The 19,264-nt window shown below is 38.9% G+C and overlaps 1 protein-coding gene across 1 annotated transcript; it reads left to right on the top strand.

Annotated features, from left to right (window-relative positions):
• The first annotated feature begins 1,120 nt into the window (after positions 1-1,120).
• ABHD17B (abhydrolase domain containing 17B) lies at positions 1,121-16,728 on the top strand. The gene is made up of 3 exons (XM_026064053.1): positions 1,121-1,595; positions 14,128-14,307; positions 15,214-16,728. The coding sequence occupies exons 1-3, from the start codon at positions 1,129-1,131 to the stop codon at positions 15,431-15,433; spliced, it is 867 nt and encodes a 288-aa protein (XP_025919838.1). The 5' UTR covers positions 1,121-1,128; the 3' UTR covers positions 15,434-16,728.
• The last annotated feature ends 2,536 nt before the right edge of the window (positions 16,729-19,264 follow it).

Here is a 19,264-nt window from a genome sequence, read left to right as displayed (position 1 = left end):
AGACACCTTAGCAGAAAGAAAGAAAGAATGCTTGTCTTAGCTGTGCTCTGTGGCCAGCAGGGGTCTTGGAAGATTTCGTCACCCCTCCTTCCTCAGAGAAAGTGTTATCAACAAAGGTGTTTTTTTTGTTTTTTTTTCCCCTTCCCTACTCCCTAAGAAGGAAAAATGTCTCTTTGTCAGGGTAGCTGTGTCTTTATTAAGCTTGTTTCAGGTGTATGTGTAGTATCTTTTTATTATTCTTATTCTTTTTCTCCACTTTACTAACCAGTACCTGGAACTGGTAGTGTGGGTTATACTGATTTGCCAAATATCTTAGGATACAGCATTTGGGTACGGGATGTTTTTGTTAAAGCACAGAGTAAAAATAGCCTTATCATTAAAATGGATAATATTAACATGATCCCAATTCCTACCTGCAAGGCAGGAAACTTTGGCTAATAATTTCTGTCAGGGGTTCAGAAACACTGGTGCCAGCTAGCGTGGGGAGCAGGTGAGAGTTTATTGCTGGATTTTAGTGTACTGAAGGTCTCCAGTGCTCTGTAGGCTAGTAGAAGTGTCCTGTTTTGCCTCCTAAAAGTTTTAACCTTCATGCATCTTTCATACTGCTGATACTGCTTGCAGGGGCCCATTACTCATATTTTCTCTATAGTTGGGAAGCATTGTAGTGATTCTTGGCTACAGAGATCCTCATTGCCTTAGTATCCTTCAAACATGACAACATATTTTAATGGTTCTTTATAAGATGTATATTTGTCAATGGGGTGAACACTTCTGTTACTGCCTTGAGGGGAGGGACTTTATTTCCTCAAAACAAACTCTAAAATTCATGTTTGTTCTTGCCCTGGATGAATGTATTTTGATTTTCAGCTTTAAAACTGGCAGGGCTTTAGAGTTACCATTCTTCTTTAATGACATGCTCATTTTAAATCAGTTAATAAAATCAAATAAACTGTTGTGCAGAAATTTGTTTATATAATTAAACCTATGTTTTGTTAAATACTTTCACTAAAATTACTCATTTACTGGAGAGGTTAGGTTTGTATTTTCCGTGAGTTTTTCTTTGTTCTTTTTATATGGGATTGTAACTAGAAACTGATACCACTCTCTCTTCCTATTTCAGATTAGAAGATGAATAATCTTTCCTTTAGTGAACTGTGTTGCCTGTTCTGTTGTCCACCATGCCCAGGGAAAATTGCTTCCAAACTGGCATTTTTACCTCCCGACCCCACATACACACTGATGTGTGATGAGAGTGGTAGTCGCTGGACTTTACATCTCTCGGAGCGAGCAGACTGGCAGTACTCTTCTAGAGAAAAAGATGCCATTGAGTGCTTCATGACTAGAACAAGTAAAGGTAACAGGATTGCCTGTATGTTTGTGCGCTGCTCGCCTAACGCCAAGTATACTTTGCTCTTCTCGCATGGAAATGCTGTTGACCTAGGTCAGATGAGCAGCTTTTACATAGGACTGGGTTCACGGATTAATTGCAACATATTCTCCTATGATTACTCTGGATATGGTGCAAGTTCTGGGAAACCAACAGAGAAGAATCTGTATGCTGACATTGATGCTGCTTGGGTGGCTCTTAGGACAAGGTAAGATATTATTTGCAATTTTTATCTTCCAGCATGCTTTCCGAATGGTTATGCTTAATCTGCATTAGAATAGAAATATAGAATAGAATATGCTGTAGTTTAGGATTAATGAAAACATATCAAAGCTGGTCGATGGTGTCTTATACTGAAGGCATTGTCAATATTGAGCAGGATCAGTATGTAGTGCTGATGTGCTAGAGAAATAGAAATGGGATGAAATTTAATAGTGTATATTTCAGTCTTGCTTGAATGATTAGAAGATAATCCTTGTTATCATAGTTTGGAATCCCTTCATTTGGAGATGTAAGAAGAGAAAAGAAACCTATAATAAATGATTCTCCAGTAACTGAGCCATCAGTGTGATGTGGGTGAGAGAAAATGCAAAACTGTTCTTCAGATGTTCTTCATCATGTTTATTTTGTGTAGGGATAGTGGAAAGGCCATTACAAGAGATCCTGATGAGACTGGGTCTGGATTTCTGTTTAGTGTTTTGGCCACCTTTGTTTCAGAATTGAGACTACCAGCTCTAGCCTTTTCAAAGATTGCTTTCCTTACAAAGCTAAAAGAGCTTTTATCCCAGTAAAATATGATGTCAGAGAGGTTATGGTTGATTTGCATAAATACATTATGGTGGAAACAAAGAACAGGAATCTGAATCAGTGCTGTTAATTCAGATAAATTAAAACTGGACAAGAAAAAATTCCAGACTGGAAGGTTGTTTCTAAATGTCTATGTTCTAAACTCTGATTTGGGGGAGATTAAATGATAAGTTAAAAGGTTGTGGAGGCATTCTCCACTACAGGTGGGAAATCCAAGCACCAAATATATACAGCACTGAATGTCCACTTCTAGAATTTGAGAGCACTTCTTTACCATGGTTTCTTCCATTTGAAAAGAAAGCTCATTTCATTCCATGAGTACCAAACTACAAAAAGATTTTTTTTGAAAATTCCCATGGTATTGTATATTTTGCAATAGAAGAGCTGTGAAAAACTGAATTTAATATTATGCAACTCATTATGGTTAGATCATTACAACTTGAGTATACTGTTTAATAATGTAATATCAAGGATGTGACTTAGTGTAGGGGCATGCATAGAGATTCTGTAAATCCTGAGCCTGGAAGTTGTCACAGTGAATTTAGAACTTGAGCCATGAAATTCTAACTACTTCTCTATTCCTTGGGGGGGATATCCCTTTTCAGTGTTTTAAATACACGTATTGTCTTGCATTTCTCTTACATTACAAGGGTGTGATACTTTCTTTTGAAGGAATATATCCTGTTCATATATTAAAACTGGGGGAATGATTATAATTGTAAACCTCACAAGCAGAGGGGGCCAGTGTATAACTCAGATGTTATTCTAAAGCTTTCGTACTCTGCAGTTAGAATAGTTTTGGGCATTTTTCTTGATTGTAGTGAAAAGTTGAACTGTAACTAAGTATCTGTTCTGTCAGCCAATATTTAGAACAGGTGCATTGGTGACTGTGTCCTGTAGTTGACAGGTGATCTGGAAGATAGCCACTTGGCAAAGTACACAGTAACATTGACCAAAACCGTGTGGTTTGTGACCAATGAAGAAAACAGTCTGAATTGTTTAAACATACCAGCAAAACAGAAGCAAAGTAGATGATGAAACTTAATCACTGATTTACGTCAGTTTACAGGCTCTGTTATAGGAACTAATTGGTAATTTTCTCTCCCCCCCCCCCCCCAATAATTTCTGACTTAAAACCTAAAAGGTAACATGACTGCAAGTTGTATCCTCCCCTCCACACTCGAACAACCCATAGTGTACCTTCCCCAATCAAATAAGATTATTAATCACAATAGTATGTTGTTTGAATATGCCTTTAATATATTCAAGTATGCCCTTTGAAGGGCCCTTGTGAGGGGGGCACTAAACATATTTTCCATCTATTTGCTTTTCCTTTCCCAATTCAAGAATGACCTCAAACACATTTATTGCCTACATTTTGATGCAAAAAATAAATCTCCTTTAGAAATACGTGATTCTATAGAGTTGATAGCACTTGGGTTGGTCTGCTCAGTTTGTGGATTTCTCAAACCTGAAATGATTTTTTTTCCATTGATAAAAAGTGTTTGTTATTACTGTTTTCCACTGTGCTACTTTCAACAACTTTCCAACTGGCAGACCTGGTATTTTTTTTGTAGCTGAATGCTGAATGGAGATGACACAAGTTAAGCATATGACTTTGGAACTGCTGGTTCCTGGGTCTGCATCACAGTTTGGTTACCAGTCCATGGTATTTTCTGGAGCACTGAGACAGTGCTCAGCTGTGTTTAACTACTTGATGAATATCTTGACCAGAATGTAGCCTTTGAGCATTTGCTGCAGCATTGATTCACTTTTCTAGCATAGCCTGTTATGTTAGCATTACACTGGCACCATCTTTAACATTTATAATGTCAGTGTTCTGCAAAAACAAATTAATTCTGTGTATTGTTTGTAAAATAGATGTTAAATATAGCTGTAATTCCTTTGAAATTCATGTTGATGGCATGAGAGAAGAGAGGGCTACTAGGCTTTCAAACCGTTCCTCCTGGATTATGTGATGGAACAAAGAAAGGAGCAGAGAAATTGCCTCCATGGCATTGATCACAGCCACTCACAGCTAACTCCATTCCCTGTTGTGAGAAATGGGATCATGGGACCCAGTATTAAAAGATGTTTCTGGGGCAATTGAAATACTGATGCAGACTTAATTCTTCAGGCAACACAGCTGCTTGTGGTGGAGACATGTTAAGTGTTGTAAGTGATGCTTTGGAAGGACAATCCTGATAGCCTTCTGTAAATTGGTATAATTTTTCAGTGGGGACTAGAAACCCAAGACAGAATAGTCTGTGAGCTAAAAGTAATATTCGGGATGATGGTGAGGTTAGTCTGTACTAACCTCATTATCACCCTGAATATTATCACCCTGAATATTATTCTTAGTTCTGTTTCTTAACTGGTGTTAAGAAACTATTTTCTTAAAGGTGGTTGCTATAAGGGTGTGTCAGTATTGTGATTCACATAGATGTCTATAGAAAACTAATTTGGCAGCCAAATGCTTACTGAATCCTGAACATATAGAGGCAACATGTTAGTATCTTCTTTTCACAACCTTGAGTGCAAGTGTGTGTGTTTACAAACCGCCCCCCCCCCCCAAGTTCCCCCTACCATGGGACTATATAAAAGCTGCAAGTGAGGACGTTCTTTTTCTGACTGTCATAGCTACAAAGTGTTGAAATGCCAGTAGTCATTTGGGGATACGCCTATCTTTTGCTGTCCTGTTTTGTGAATGCCTTTGATGACACCCTAGCAGGATGCAGAGACTTAACCAGCCTCAGGCAAATCCAGGGTGAGTGGTGCTCATTCAGAAACCTGAAAGCTTGCTAGAGTTGCCTCATGACCAGATTTAGCTTCTGGAAGCCAAGCACCCTTGTCATTGCTGCTTACTGTAGACTGTATAATATTGGTGAAATTAAATTGATGTGTCGAAGTGGACAGAATGTACATAATTTAAACAACCAAATATAACAATAACAAGGCTATTTTGATGTTGGCTGAAAGTGTTCTTTTGAGAATTCATGAAATACGTATATATTTTTTTCCATTTAAAGTAATTTCTTTTTTGCTAGAAGATGGAAAGAACGTGAGCTTTTACTTAAAGCGGTGGGGAAAAGTAGATTCAATTTATCATGAACACGTCTTACCAATAAAACAAAGGTACCAGTAACACTGTAAAGTTTAGAAAAGGCCAAACCATTATGAGGAAGGTGGAGGAGGTGCAGTTTGTTGATCAGTGCATGCATGGTCTGTGGGTTTGCCTCTCCTAAAACATGAGTTCCCTTTTCCTTCTAGCAATGTTATATGTTGCATATGCAGTAGGGGAATATGCATCTGAGTTTAGGAAGAGGTGTATGTTCAAATTATATTCATGGAGTGGAATGTTGATAGTTTAAGGTGTGGAACATATTCATGCCCTTCATGTCTTATAATTTGCAGCTGTAACTTCTCATGCTGTGCCTGATGACAAAAGGTCCTGAAACATGCATTTGAAACTTCCTCAGGATGTTCCCCTTTGTTCCAGGTGCCCTAAGCCTTGTTGTCACTTTTCCTTGTGTTGCAATAACTTCACAAGTGGTAGCCTGTCTAGAGCGTCTCTTCCACCTCTTTGTTAGTGGAGCCTGAGTGATACTGTTGAAAATACACCTTTTTAAGGAGATTGTACTGATATCTTGTTTTATTTTTGTAATAGAAGCAAGTCTTCTAGATTTACAGAAGTAATTCAGAGGGAGGGGAAAAAAGTGGTCTCCCTTAGATATATCAAGGGCAAAATGGCATGTACTATAAGAGCCAGCAAAGTGTACTATGGTAACTTTAGCTGATAGCTTGTTGTTAAAGGTGACTAAAGTCTAGAAAACACTTGTTACAGCCAGACACACATTTGTAGGTTGCATGTCAGTTATAGGAATACAAGATATATCCAATAAATAGGAAAAAGGAAGAGAACTGTCAATAAGTGTTTTTAGAAAAGCCTAGAAAGGATCTCTTGTGGCAGAAGCAAAAATGTAAAGGAAACAATAAAGGAGTTTCTGCTAGAGCATGTTGTCACAAAAACAAAAAAAGAATATTCTGTGTGATTGAACAATCTCCCCCCACTTCTACCCCCCAAAGTTGAAAAGATCAGGCAGCATCATTCAGGGTTGACTCCACTACAAGAATCCATCTATATCTGGGTTGCCTCCATTAAAACCGTCTATATCTGGTCAACATATATAGGCTTGTAGAAGACGATTGTTACTGCAAGAGCAAAATTTCATTCCTACTGGCTTTATCAGTGGTCCTGTGTTAGCTTGTGTGCTGATACTAAGGACTGATTTGATGGTACAGTTGCAATGGTATATTGCCTTGGTCCTTCCTTTACCTCACCAATGGCATGTCTTTTCTTGTCTGACCCTAAAGACAGCCAGTTGTATAACAGAAAGGAGCAAAAAAATAGTTGCTACCCTGATCCCAGAAGGGATTAGTTCAGTTTCCTGAACTAGCTGACAAGCCCCAGTTAAGGGAACATGTGGCAGAAGATGCAAATAGGAAAGTGGTTCTATTCTCTGTGGCAGGTTTTGGTTTAGCGGTAATATTAACCCACACCTTTAGTGTGCTGGTAGGGAAGAAGTTTGTGAACTCTCAGATGCTCTCTGTGGACACTAGCAAATTTGTGTCAACAGAGCTATGTAAATATTGCTCTTCAGGTTCCACATGCTTTCCATGCAAGTAGTCCTTAAGTGCATAAACATAAATGATTAATTGGGTGTTGAAAGGAATTAAAATCTCAGTTGCTGTGAGAAAGAGAAAAATGATGTGGCCACCCTTTAAACTGTGGAAAATATCTGTCCAAATTTTATGCCAGACTCAGTCAGAATAGTTTATCCCTTAAGAAGATTGCTTGTACTGTGCACAACTACTTCCAGGCTTTTTGTTGCAAGGTCCATTTAGGTGACCATGGCTTAAAAAAAACAAAAAAAGGCCTGTCTGTCCTGACACAAGTTATCTAAGATTACTTGAATGGACAATAGTGTTTACATTACTGCTACAATCAACTTTCAAAGATATCAGTATCAAAGATATCTATGCCAAGGAGGAACTGGGCACGCCTTCAAGTGAAGCAACTGGGCTGATAGAACCTGTGCCATGCAGGAACACCCGGAAGAAGAGAGTGATTGTAGTGGGTGACTACCTGATTCAGGGGACAGAGACATGCATCTGCCAAGCTCGCCTGTTGTCTAGAGAGGCTTGCTGCCTGCCGGGGGCTCGGATCCAAGATGTCATGGAAAGACTTCTGAAGCTTGTCCACCTCTCTGACTATCACCCCCTGTTACTCTTCCATGTGGGCACCAGCAATACTGCCAAGCGCAACTTGGAAAATATCAAACGGGATTACAGAACTCGGGATGGTGGTCAGGGGTGTGGGGGACCAGGTCGTTTTCTCCTCAATCCTGCCACTGAGCGGAAGGATGGGAGGAGGAGTAAACGGATACTCCAAGTAAACAACTGGCTGCACTGCTGGTGTCAGCAGTAGGGTTTTGGTTTCTGTGACTGTGGGACCCTRTTTGAAGACTGACAACTGATTCGGAGTGATGAGATCCACCTCACTAAATGGGGCGCACACATCTTTGTCAACAGGCTGGCCAGCCTGGTAAGGAGGGCTTTAAACTAGGAAAGATGGAGAAAGGGGAGAGTTACAGAGACCATGCAGTCAGCAAAACAGGGCTCAAGTGGGGATACCTCCAGCAATTGCATGCAACTAAGGAAATACCTACAAGACAACACAATGGGGAAAGCTCTTGCACCCCTCCTGGGAAATCAGTATGCTCAGTTACCTCTGAAGTGCCTGTACACCAATGCACACAGCATGGGGAATAAACAGGAGGAATTAGAGGTCTGTCTGCAGTTACAGGGCTATGATCTCACTGAGATTACGGAGACATGGTGGCATAGCTCACATGTCTGGAATGCTGCCATGGATGTCCTTTAGGAAGGACAGGCCAGGAAGGTGAGGAGTAAGAGTCACCCTTTATGTGAGAGAGCAACTGGAATGTATGGACCTCTGCCTAGGGGTGGATGATGAGTGGGTTGAGAGCTTATGGGTAAGGATTAAGGAGCAGACTAACATTGGTGACACTGTTGTGGGCATTTGCTACAGCCCACCTGATCAGGAAGAGGGAGTAGATGAGGCCTTCTACAGGCAGGTAGAAGTAGCCTCACAATCACAGGCCCTGGTTCTCATGGGGGACTTTAACCAACCTGATATCTGCTGGAGGAACAACATAGCAATGCACAAACAATCCAGGAGGTTCCTGAAGAGCACTGATGATAACTTTCTGGCACAGGTGGTGGAGGAACCAATGAGGAGAGGGATGCTGCTGGACCTTGTACTAACAAACAAGGAAAGGCTGGTTGGAGATGTGAAGGTTGGGGGCAGCCTTGGCTGCAGTGACCATGAGATGGGGGAGTTTTGAGGATCCTGCAAGGATGGAGCAGGGCAATAAGTAGGATCGCAACCCTGGACTTCATGAAAGCAAACTTTGGCCTCTTCAGGGACCTTCTTGGAAGAATCCCATGGGATAGGGCCCTAGAAGGAGGAAGGGTCCAAGAGAGCTGGTCAGTTTTCAAAGATCTACTCCTCCAAGCTCAAGAATGGTGCAACCCAATGAGCAGGAAGTCAAGCAAAGGGAGCAGGAAACCTGCATGGATGAACAAGGAGCACCTGGCAAAACTCAAGCAGGAAGTGGACAGAAAGTGGAAGCAGGGACTAGCCACTTGGGAGAAATATAGGGACGTTGTATGCAAGAATGGGACTAGGAACGCCAAGACCCGTTTAGAGTTTAATCTGGCAAGGGATGTCAAGGATAGCAAGAAGGGCTTCTTTGAATACATCAGCAGCAGAAGACTAGGGAAAATGTGGGCCCACTGCTAAATGAGGCAGGGGCCTTCGTGACAAAGGATATAGAAAAGGCAGAGATATTGAATGCCTCCTTTGTCTCGGTCTTTACTGCTAAGACCGGCTCTCAGGAACCTCAGACCCTGGAGACCAGGGAGAAAGTTGGGAGAAAGGAAGACTTTCCCTTAGTGGAGGAGGTTTGGGTTAGAGAACATTTAAGCAAACCTGACATCCACAAGTCCATGGGCCCTGATGGGATGCACTCATGAGTGCTGAGGGAGCTGACAGGCAATCATTGCTAGGCAACTCTTGATCATCTTTGAAAGGTCGTGGTGATCAGGGGAGGTGCCTGAGAGCTGGAAGAAGGCTAATGTCACTCCAGTCTTCAGAAAAGGCAAGGAGGAGGACCCAGGGAACTACAGGCTAGTCAGGCTCACCTCCATTCCTGGAAAGGTGATGGAGCAGCTCATCCTGGAGGCCATCTCCAAGCATATGAAGGTTAAGAAGGTGATTGGGAGTAGTCAGCATGGCTTCACCAAGGGGAAATCATGCTTAACCAATCTGATAGCCTTCTCTGATGGAATGACTGGCTGGATAGATGAGGGGAGAGCAGTGGATGTTGTCTGCCTTGACTTCAGCAAGGCTTTTGACACTGTCTCCCATAACATCCTCATAGATAAGCTCAGGAAGTGTGGGCTAGCTGAGTGGACAGTGAGGTGGATTGAGAACTGGCTGAATGGCAGAGCTCAGAGGGTTGTGATCAGTGGCACAGAGTCTAGTTGGAGGCCTGTAGCTAGCGGTGTCCCCCAGGGGTTAGTACTGGGTCCAGTCTTGTTCGACTTCTTCATCAGTGACCTGGATGAAGGGATAGAGTGCACCCTCAGCAAGTTTGCTGATGATACCAAACTGGGAGGAGTGGCTGATACAGCCTGTGCTGCCATTCAGAGAGACCTGGACAGGCTGGAGAGGTGGGCGGAGAGGAATCTCATGAAGTTCAGCAAAGGCAAGTGCAGAGTCCTGCACCTAGGGAGAAACACCTGCTGGAAAGCAGCTGAGCAGAGAACTTGGGAGTCCTGGTGGACCAGAGGACCTGGTAGTCCTGGTGGATGACAACAACAACAACAGTGAGCCAGCAATGTTCCCTTGTGGCCAAGAAGGCCAATGGTATCCTGAGCTGCAATAGGCAGAGAATTGCCAGCAGATTGAGGAAGGTGCTCCTGCCCCTCTACTCAGCCCTGGTGAAGCTGCATCTGGAGTACTGTGTCCAGTGTTGGGTTCCCCAGTACAAGAGGGATGTGGCACTACTGGAACGAGTCCAGCATAGGGCTACTAAGATGATGAAGGGACAGGAGCATCTCTCATATGAGGAAAGGCTGAGAGGGCCTTGGACTGTTCAGCCCGGAGAAGAGAAGACTGAGGAGGGACCTTATCAATGTGAAGTGAGGGCGTAGAGAAAGACTCTTTTCAGTGATGCCCAGTGACAGGACAAGAGGCAACGGGCACAAACTGAAACACAGACGCTTCCATCTGAACATGAGGAAAAACCTCTTCACTGTGAGGGTGGCAGAGCACTGGCACAGGTTGCCCAGAGAGGTTGTGGAGTCTCCTTCCTTGGAGATCTTCAAAAGCCACCTGGACACAGTCCTGGGCAATGTGCTCTAGGTGATCCTGCCTGAGCAGGGTGGTTGGACTAGACAATTTCCAGAGGTCCCTTCCAACCTCAACCATTCTGTGATTCTGTGAACAGTTTTTACAGTGTATCTTTGAGCTCTTATCATCTGAACTGCTACTTAGAGCATATAGCTCTTTTACTGTCACTTCCCTTTTCTTCCAGATGGCCTGTAGTTCTAAGACGCTGTTAAAGAGAAGTTATTGCCATTTTTTTTCTTGATTTGACACTTCTTAATTTAGGAGACCAGGTCTGTAGCTTTTCTCTGCTAATAATTTTCCACTGAACTTCTTGGAGTTTACCTGTTACAGGACTGCCAGAAGGAGGAAAAGACAAATTTTCTGAATAAAGAAATTATCAAGAGCTGTTACTTTGAGAATTCTTCAATTTTAGCTTGAAAAGTTATATATGTATATATATATATATTTTTTTTTTTTTTAAAAAAAAGGACCTGAGGCACACTTTGGCTCCTCCTTTCTCCCCCGCTTTTCAAAAGTCTGTTCAAGAGAAGAGAGTAGAATGGAGAAATGGACATGACAGATGTTGTTCTCTGGATTCCAAGTTTCCTTTTTTTTTTTTTTCTCTTTCCCTGAGCCAGAATACTAAAAAGTCTGACTGCTTTGAATAACTAGTACTGGTGATTGGCTTCACTATTTTAGCTTCCAAACTGTGAAACAAGTTTCTGGCAGATGCTGTGAAGGCAGTCTGTTTGGCTATGATGGAGAAAGGATTACTTTAATCCAAAAATAGTAAATGCTGTTCTTGGATTACTTTTTCCAGCTAATATTTAGATCCAAATCCTTCAGCCTAAGGATAGTTCAAATATAAGGGGAATAATAAAGAAAATGGAGAGAATATGAGCTCCAAAATGTACTTTTAAGTTTTGCTTTAAATTTCTTTACAGGGGCCTGCATCTTATAAAACTCAAAACTTGAGGAAATGCAAGTGTAAAAATTTGCAGGGTGTTTTATTTGAGACTTTCATCTTAATATGCTGTGCAAACTCAATGCTGTATTAATGATGCAATGTGTGATGTATGTAATGTGAGGTGTGTTCAAATAAATTAAAAGGAATAGAAGGACATACTGTATTTTTAGAATGGACAAATGTGGCTTGAATTGTTTGAATTGGAGATTAAATAATAGGAATGATGTTAAGCTGTTCAGAAGAGATACAGAAGTAGCGTGAAGACCTTACATGTGTTTAGGCTTCAAAGTATTAATTTATTGTATTTTTGAATACTTGAATGAATCTTGAGGGTTGGTGGGGTTTTTGTTTGTTTTTTTTTTTTCCGTTCTCTGAGGACTGTTGTAAGGTGGAGGTTTTGATTGTAGTTCAAAATTGATGACTGAGAGTCTTAGTGTTTAAGAATGTCTAATTTGACTATAATTCTAGAAACTTTTTATAGAAATAATGTTAGTAATTAAGAACAGTCACGGTATAAAATGTGTATGTGTGTATATATTCATACATATGTGCATGTATATATTTTTTTACTTTGTCAACTGCAAACAGTGGGTTTTAGCCCCAATTAGAAAGTTTTTGGAGGTGCCTATTAATATCTGTTAATGATTTTTGTATTTTAGTAATGCTTAAATGTAATTTGATGTTTTTCTTGAAATCGTTCTAGCTTTTTTTTATTGACTGTTTATTACATGCTGATGTAACACGCAGAATGATTTTTGGCTTATTGAAAAGTACTTGTGGATTTTTGATTTTGCTTGGTTGGTACCTTTTGTATATTTTGGTACACATGAAACATTCTTTTTCCTAATATTCTGGATTTTAAGGCTTTTAGACTTTATTAGTAATTCGACTGTTTTGTGTCCTATCCAGTAATTATACAGTCATTTAGCCATATTTACAAAATACTGGACAATTTTTCTTCATCTCTGTTGCTCTGGTTTTACTGGAGCTGTGCAAAAAGATGACATATAGGCAACTTGAGTCAGTTTGAAAATTCCTCTAGTGTGGGTGTTCTCATCTGATCCTAGTGTCCTTTGACAGAAAGGATGCATGCATCCATTGTAGCAGAGCCTTTCTTTCATAGCCTTCTTTCACTTCATCTGAAAATAGTTGGTAGTCGGTCCTTTTAGGAATATAGCCAGTTGGTAGATGTTAAACTTATCCTCACACTATTCCACCATGGTTTTAGACCAGTCTACTCTAGGCTCAAGCTCCTGATAAAACAATAGAACAATTTTTGGTTTTTGAATGCAGTGAAGCATCTCCTCTTATTTAAGGTACATCCAATAAGTAAAACAAAGCTATCCAGCTAGATGTACCTTTACACTCTGAACCTATAAGAGTACTTTGCCAATATATATTGATGATATATCAGTAGTTTGTTTCTGCAGTAGCTGCTATTCTTGCCAGCATAGCTATCTGCTTACAGGCTTTTCCAGTACTGTTGTGTTGCTTGGGAACAAGACCCTCTTTGTATCCACACTGGTGTGGGAAAAATATTTTAGATCTGACTTGTGTTAGTATCAAACTGATGTTGACAACTCTCTTTTCTACCTCAGTTAATTAGAGGGAAAAATGGAAGTGATTTCATTTAACTATCAGGGACTTTGACGTCAGTTTTCTAGTGCTTACTGGATGGTCTCAATTGTGGGTTAGGTTAGATATTCCTCTTCCCAGCCTGCATGTCAAAGCAACTGCAATAAGTAAGAAGCATCTCAGCTATTACGTAGAAACCATAATATTCTGGCTACTGTCTGTATGGGCCACCTTTAGGTCTCCATAAATTGCTGAGTAGTGTTACCAGCTTGTCACTTTTGCCAAGTATCAGAAGAGTAAAACTGACCAAATACTTTGTGAGTTTGTCTACACTCCGTTTGGTGAAACCATAAGGCTAGTAAAGCTCTAAGCAGTTTTCTGTCACAGGTCCATTAGAGTTATCTGTAGAAGTATACAACTATTCTTATGGTCACCACATTATGTCCTAAAACATAAATACATAAAACATTCATCTCCCTCAAATATGACTGGCATCTATTAAATCTGATAGATCAGATGCCTTGGTTCTTTTACAACTGTATTCCAGAACTGTCATGAATTTATCAACTCTGCAACTGCATTCACAAATGCATATTAAAAAGAAAACAAAAAAAAAACCACACGCACATTTCAGTACCATTCAGGGCAGAAATGTTATTTAACTTGTATTTGCAGTCCATTTTTTACCTTTAAAAGAGTACTGTAAATACAGAGTAAATAATCTTCCTTTTATTTTAAGTGAGAAATGTTATAAAATATACTTGCTTATTCTTCTACCAGCTGCTGTTTTGTAGTTCTTGTTCATCCTCTTTAGGAAGTTTTGATCTACAGAGAGGTTTTTTTGTCTAGTTATGTAGGAACTGATCTGTTTCCTTTTATGTGCCATTTTTGTTAACTTATGTAATTTTCTAGGTACGGAATCCGCCCTGAAAATGTGATTATATATGGCCAAAGTATTGGAACAGTACCGTCTGTGGATCTTGCTGCTAGGTATGAAAGCGCTGCTGTAATTCTTCATTCTCCACTGACCTCAGGCATGCGAGTAGCTTTTCCTGATACGAAGAAGACCTACTGCTTTGATGCATTCCCAAAGTAAGTTGTGGGATTTTTTTGTGCATGCTTTCCCTGCCCCCCCCCCATTATTGAAGTTTTAGAATAGGGAAACAAGTAATATAGTAAATTTTCTGAATTTTATTTAGAAAGTTTAAAAAATAATTAGAGAATGATCAGAGCGAATTATAACAATAAGGAATATTTTATTTAAAAGAGTTTACAAAACTTTATAAATCTTCTAGGTTTGTCACATCTTTAATCATTTCAGTGATTATCTGTTTAAAAGTGATTAGCTTTGCTATATGTAACCACTGAATGCTCACAAGTAGCTCTCTTCCAGTGAATTGCTAGTCTGGGTAACTATAAATAGTCTTTTGCACATATTTATTTTAGTTGCAAAGGCTGGAAAAAAATAAGTAGACTTTAATTGAAGGAAACAGATTACTTTCGTGTATAATTTCAGAACTATGCCACTAGTTGGCCACTGCAAACTGGTGCATTTGACTAGAAGAATTGCTTGCATTTTAAGTATTTAACTTCAGAGTTTTTTCCCGTAGAGGATCAAAAGTTAAGAGTCAAAATCCTTCCAATTCTGACAAGCACTTTTTCTGCTGAAGAAAAACTCTGAAGCCATATTTTCATCAGTCCAATGACTTCAATTTTTAAAGTGAACATGGTAATGAGTACAATTTTCAGACTGATTGCTTTGTTATGCGATCCTAATAGTTTCCACCAGTGTTTTTCTTTTCTGTGTAGTTTTACATATGCTACTGAAACAGCTTCCAGAGTGTTGATAAGATCTAAATTTTTAGTGATTTAAACAACTTTAAAATTAAATGGTTAAAACTACAATGTGTAATTAGAAAGTGAAATTAAGAGTCTCTGGTCCTTCAAGAAAGTTTAATAAGGCTGACTGTGTTCACAGATATAATCTTTTTCTTACAGCATTGACAAAATCTCTAAAATAACATCTCCTGTGTTAATAATCCATGGGACTGAAGATGAAGTAATTGACTTTTCACATGGCCTAGCATTATTTGAGCGTTGCCAGAGACCTGTAGAACCACTGTGGGTAGAAGGAGCAGGTCATAATGATGTGGAACTCTATGGACAGTACCTTGAAAGATTAAAACAGTTTGTGTCACAGGAACTAGTGAACTTGTAATTTTCTTTGTATATTTACATGCTTTCTCATTTCACTGCAGAACTATACACCTTGATAAATACGTAACATAAAACCTGAAGGTTGTGTTTTCAAATCATGTTGGTTGCCTTCATTAAATGTACAGGTAATGATTTGTCAACATAATTAATGAAGGTTTTAATGCCAGTATTATAAACTGGAATTACATGATCCTGCAGTCAAGCTTGGCAGTTCATATTACTTTGTGTGAGGTTTTTTTCTTTTTAGATGTACAGAAAAAATCACAAGGAGTACTGTATGAAATTTTCATTCTATAAAATCAAATGCTGTAAAAGTATTGCCAAATGCTTTAGCATATCAGAAGCAAGTTTATAAATATTTTTTAAACATCTCAAAATGTACTGTGACTTATTCTGTTGCACAGGTGTAAATTAAAAACCAGACTTTTAAGCAGTTGTCCTGTAAAAATGCAATAGCCATGAAATTTGAGCAAATACTCATGTATGTAGTGAGAATAGACATGTCACTGGAAATGACCCATGCCCTGTTATAGAGGGAGGAGGTCAAAATAGATTTTTTTCATGTCTTTTGTGCTTAGTTTTGTTTTTGTTAGTTGTTTTGTTTAACCTGAAAGGTAAGAATCAAATTTACCCACTCATCTCTTCAGCTATCCTGGTCCTCCTGAAGTAATGTCACAAGTTACCATTGTTATAACATAAATATCATTCACATGATTGCTACTGAGGCCACTAAGTACTACTTTGGAATCAGTAAGACTTTTAGAGTTTAGAAAAACTTTGTGGACAGCATAGTTTTAAACATTGATCGTGTAGAGATGCAGTATTTCAATAGAAAGAACCTGGAAGTTTATCCAGCTTTGTAATAAACAATTTGCAAGTTTGCGGTTGCCTGTTCAGGCTTACTTCTGGGTGTTTAGTGTAAAAGCTTATTTTTTGAGTATTGTATGGAAATTTTACTAATCATTCCTGGACAGGGGGGGAGGGGGGGCAATAAGAAATTGTTGACATTTTCTATTAACTCATAGTAAAATAAACTTTGTAAGTTGCCTTTCCCTTGAATGCATTTTGCTTGAATAAAACTATGAAAGATAAACTTAATTATATGTAGCCTAATTTGTAAACAAAGTAGTATTCCAACAATACACACTGTGCTTCTAATTTTAAGGCCTTATGTAGTTTAACTGTTCTGCTTGTTTTTGTGATTGTTTGAGAGTATTGTATAATTAAATGTGTTACCAAGTATTGTGAAGACTTTGGTTCAGATGTGTTGATTAACAGTAAACAATATTACATGCACTTGCTGTTCTTTCTTTCTTTTTTTCTGAAAAGAAATATTCCATGCACTTGCTGTTCTTTCTTTCCTTTCTTCTGAAAAGAAATAGCAAATATTGTAATATCAAAATAAGAAGCACCGCCCCACTAACTGTAGGAACTCTAAGAAGCAATGCAGTTGTTATTAGTTGTTGGCAAATTTCCGTATCAGCATCTATTGCTCTGATTACCCTTGTACTGCCATGTCTCATAATTCTTGTGTGTTTTTTTTTCTGTAGTCAGCTGCTTGACATACAGTTTTTCTGCAGCAGAGCTGCATTTTAAACATTCTTCTGTGACAAATTCAAATTTAGGTTTCATTTAAATTATCAGTGACTTCTTGTCCTGTTCTCCCTGGTTTGTTATTTGAATATAATGAAATTAAGCTTGTTCTTGAACAACTGTTTGTGGTTTTGGGGTTTGTTTTGTTTTGTTTTTTTGATCAAGTATGGATCAGTGTGTTCTGAACTTCAGACTAGTATTCAGGCTCAATAATACCRGACCCATAGATTTTCATCTTAATCCAAGATTTTGCAACTGGAAATGTGCTTCAATAAATATCTAACTCAGCTTTATTACATCATGTTTATACACAGTCTGATTTCAGTTTTTTACTGTGTTTCAGCTACTATGTCTGATTTAGATGGAAAGCCCAACCCTTAAGTGCTTAAGGATATAAAAATCTTTTTGTTTGTTTGTTTTTATTATGAATTAACTCAGTTTTCAGAGCCTGCTTTAGAAATTTGCAAATAAACAGTGTGGAATGAATAGTGATACAGATTGGCTGGTGGTACTGCAGACAAATGACCAAGTGTCATAACCAGAACTATGTGATTTCTGAGTTTTATGCTGGGCAGTACTGTGGGACCCTGTAATTGAAAGGACAAAAAAGATGGCATAGCCATTTTGCTACTCTTGTTTCTGTTTTGTTGAGGCAGAACAAAAAGCTTGACAAACAGTGTTTTGCCTTCAGTCAATGCAGGTGTGCTGAATTACAGTGGTAAGTAAAGATTCTGGTCTCTTTGGGACCACTTAGGCATGGTTAATTATTGCCAATTTATTCTGATTTGTATTTTACACCTATTTTTTTTATAAATATTGTTTACTGAAGGAATGAAAATAGCCTTTTTTCACAGCCTAGCTCATATTGTGTAGCATATTATGGCAACAAACCTATTATTGACAAAGCAACTCTGAGCTATTGCAACTAGAAGGAAAACACTTTACATTGTGGTTGTCTTGGCTTTAAACCATCATTTTGATGAAATTGACAATGAGCTGTTGTTTTATGTTATAAAAACAATTGTCTCATGATAAATGAGAGTTGATTCATTATTCATTAAAAAGACAATGTCTGTATTTTAGAGAAAAAGAAAAGAGCATTTTGTGACCCACGTGCTCTTACTCCTTCCCTCCCCCCCCCCTTCTTTCTTTGAAAGCAAATATTTGATGATAAACTTTCTTTTCAGCTTTGGAAGGCTGGCAAATCAGCTTTAAAAACAACTTCATTTATGTGAAATGTGAGATCACTTGCCAAATGTGTGATCTTTTGGGGCATGTTTGGGTCCTGTGCCATAAGATGCACAGCAATAATCTCCATTTATGGCTTGCCTGTGGGAGCAAAGTGTTCTAGTACATGTCTGGTTAGTTACTGTTACTGACTGATATCAAACCTGATTTTATTTTCAAGCTTTTTAGTGAAAGGTTTGCATACCGTTTTGTTTTGTTTTATTTTAATTGAATGTCTTTGTGCAATGAGGCTAGCTACTCTGTGCCTCCTGTGATAGAAAAACAGATGCTGCAGATGAAAAAAATTTTCCTCACCGCGTAGTAGGCATTGCTAGTGAGTATATGTTTTGATCAGCCAAAAAGACAAATAAAATAAAACTTTGAAAAGAGGAGGAAGAAGAAGCATCCTGAATAAGTATGGTATGTAAATCCTTCTTTAAATGGTTGGCAATAGGTATATTTGTGCATCATCATTGTACAGCAGCCTAAAAGTGGAAGAAATTGTTGAATTACAAGAGAAATCTTCATTGAGTGTTCACTATTATGCATGCCTCATCTTTCAGCAACAACAACAAAAAGACTACTCTAGAAAAAGCCCACATCTGGCTGTCTTAATCCTGACACCATCTGTGCTTGATGTGCTGTTGCTGACACTGCCTATAGTACCAAAATTTATACCACAAACAGCATCATCAGATCTCACATTGGTATCCTACAACAAAAGGAATATTGAGGAGCTAAATGGAGCACAGGCATGCTCTCCTAAAAGAGAAAGAAGTGCTTGAAAGATGTTCTAAACCTTCCCAAAGGTGGGTTACACTATGGCCTTTGTGCTTGGCAGGCAGTTGATAAGCCTGAATGCAGAGTTTTTTGTTTTTTAATAAAATTGGTGAATAAAGACTGGTCTACTTGACTTGAATAGTGGTTGTGAAACAAAAATGCAAGGTTGATTACGTTCTCATGGGGGGGTGTCAAAAAGAAAATGCTTTTCATAATTTATTAACAATGTGTC

The sequence above is a fragment of the Apteryx rowi genome, unplaced genomic scaffold, assembly GCF_003343035.1.
Source record: "Apteryx rowi isolate R43461 unplaced genomic scaffold, aptRow1 scaffold_207, whole genome shotgun sequence".
NCBI classification, from domain to species: Eukaryota; Metazoa; Chordata; class Aves; order Apterygiformes; family Apterygidae; genus Apteryx; species Apteryx rowi.
Note: the sequence above shows the minus strand (reverse complement) of the source record. Positions and strands in the feature narration are given on the sequence as shown.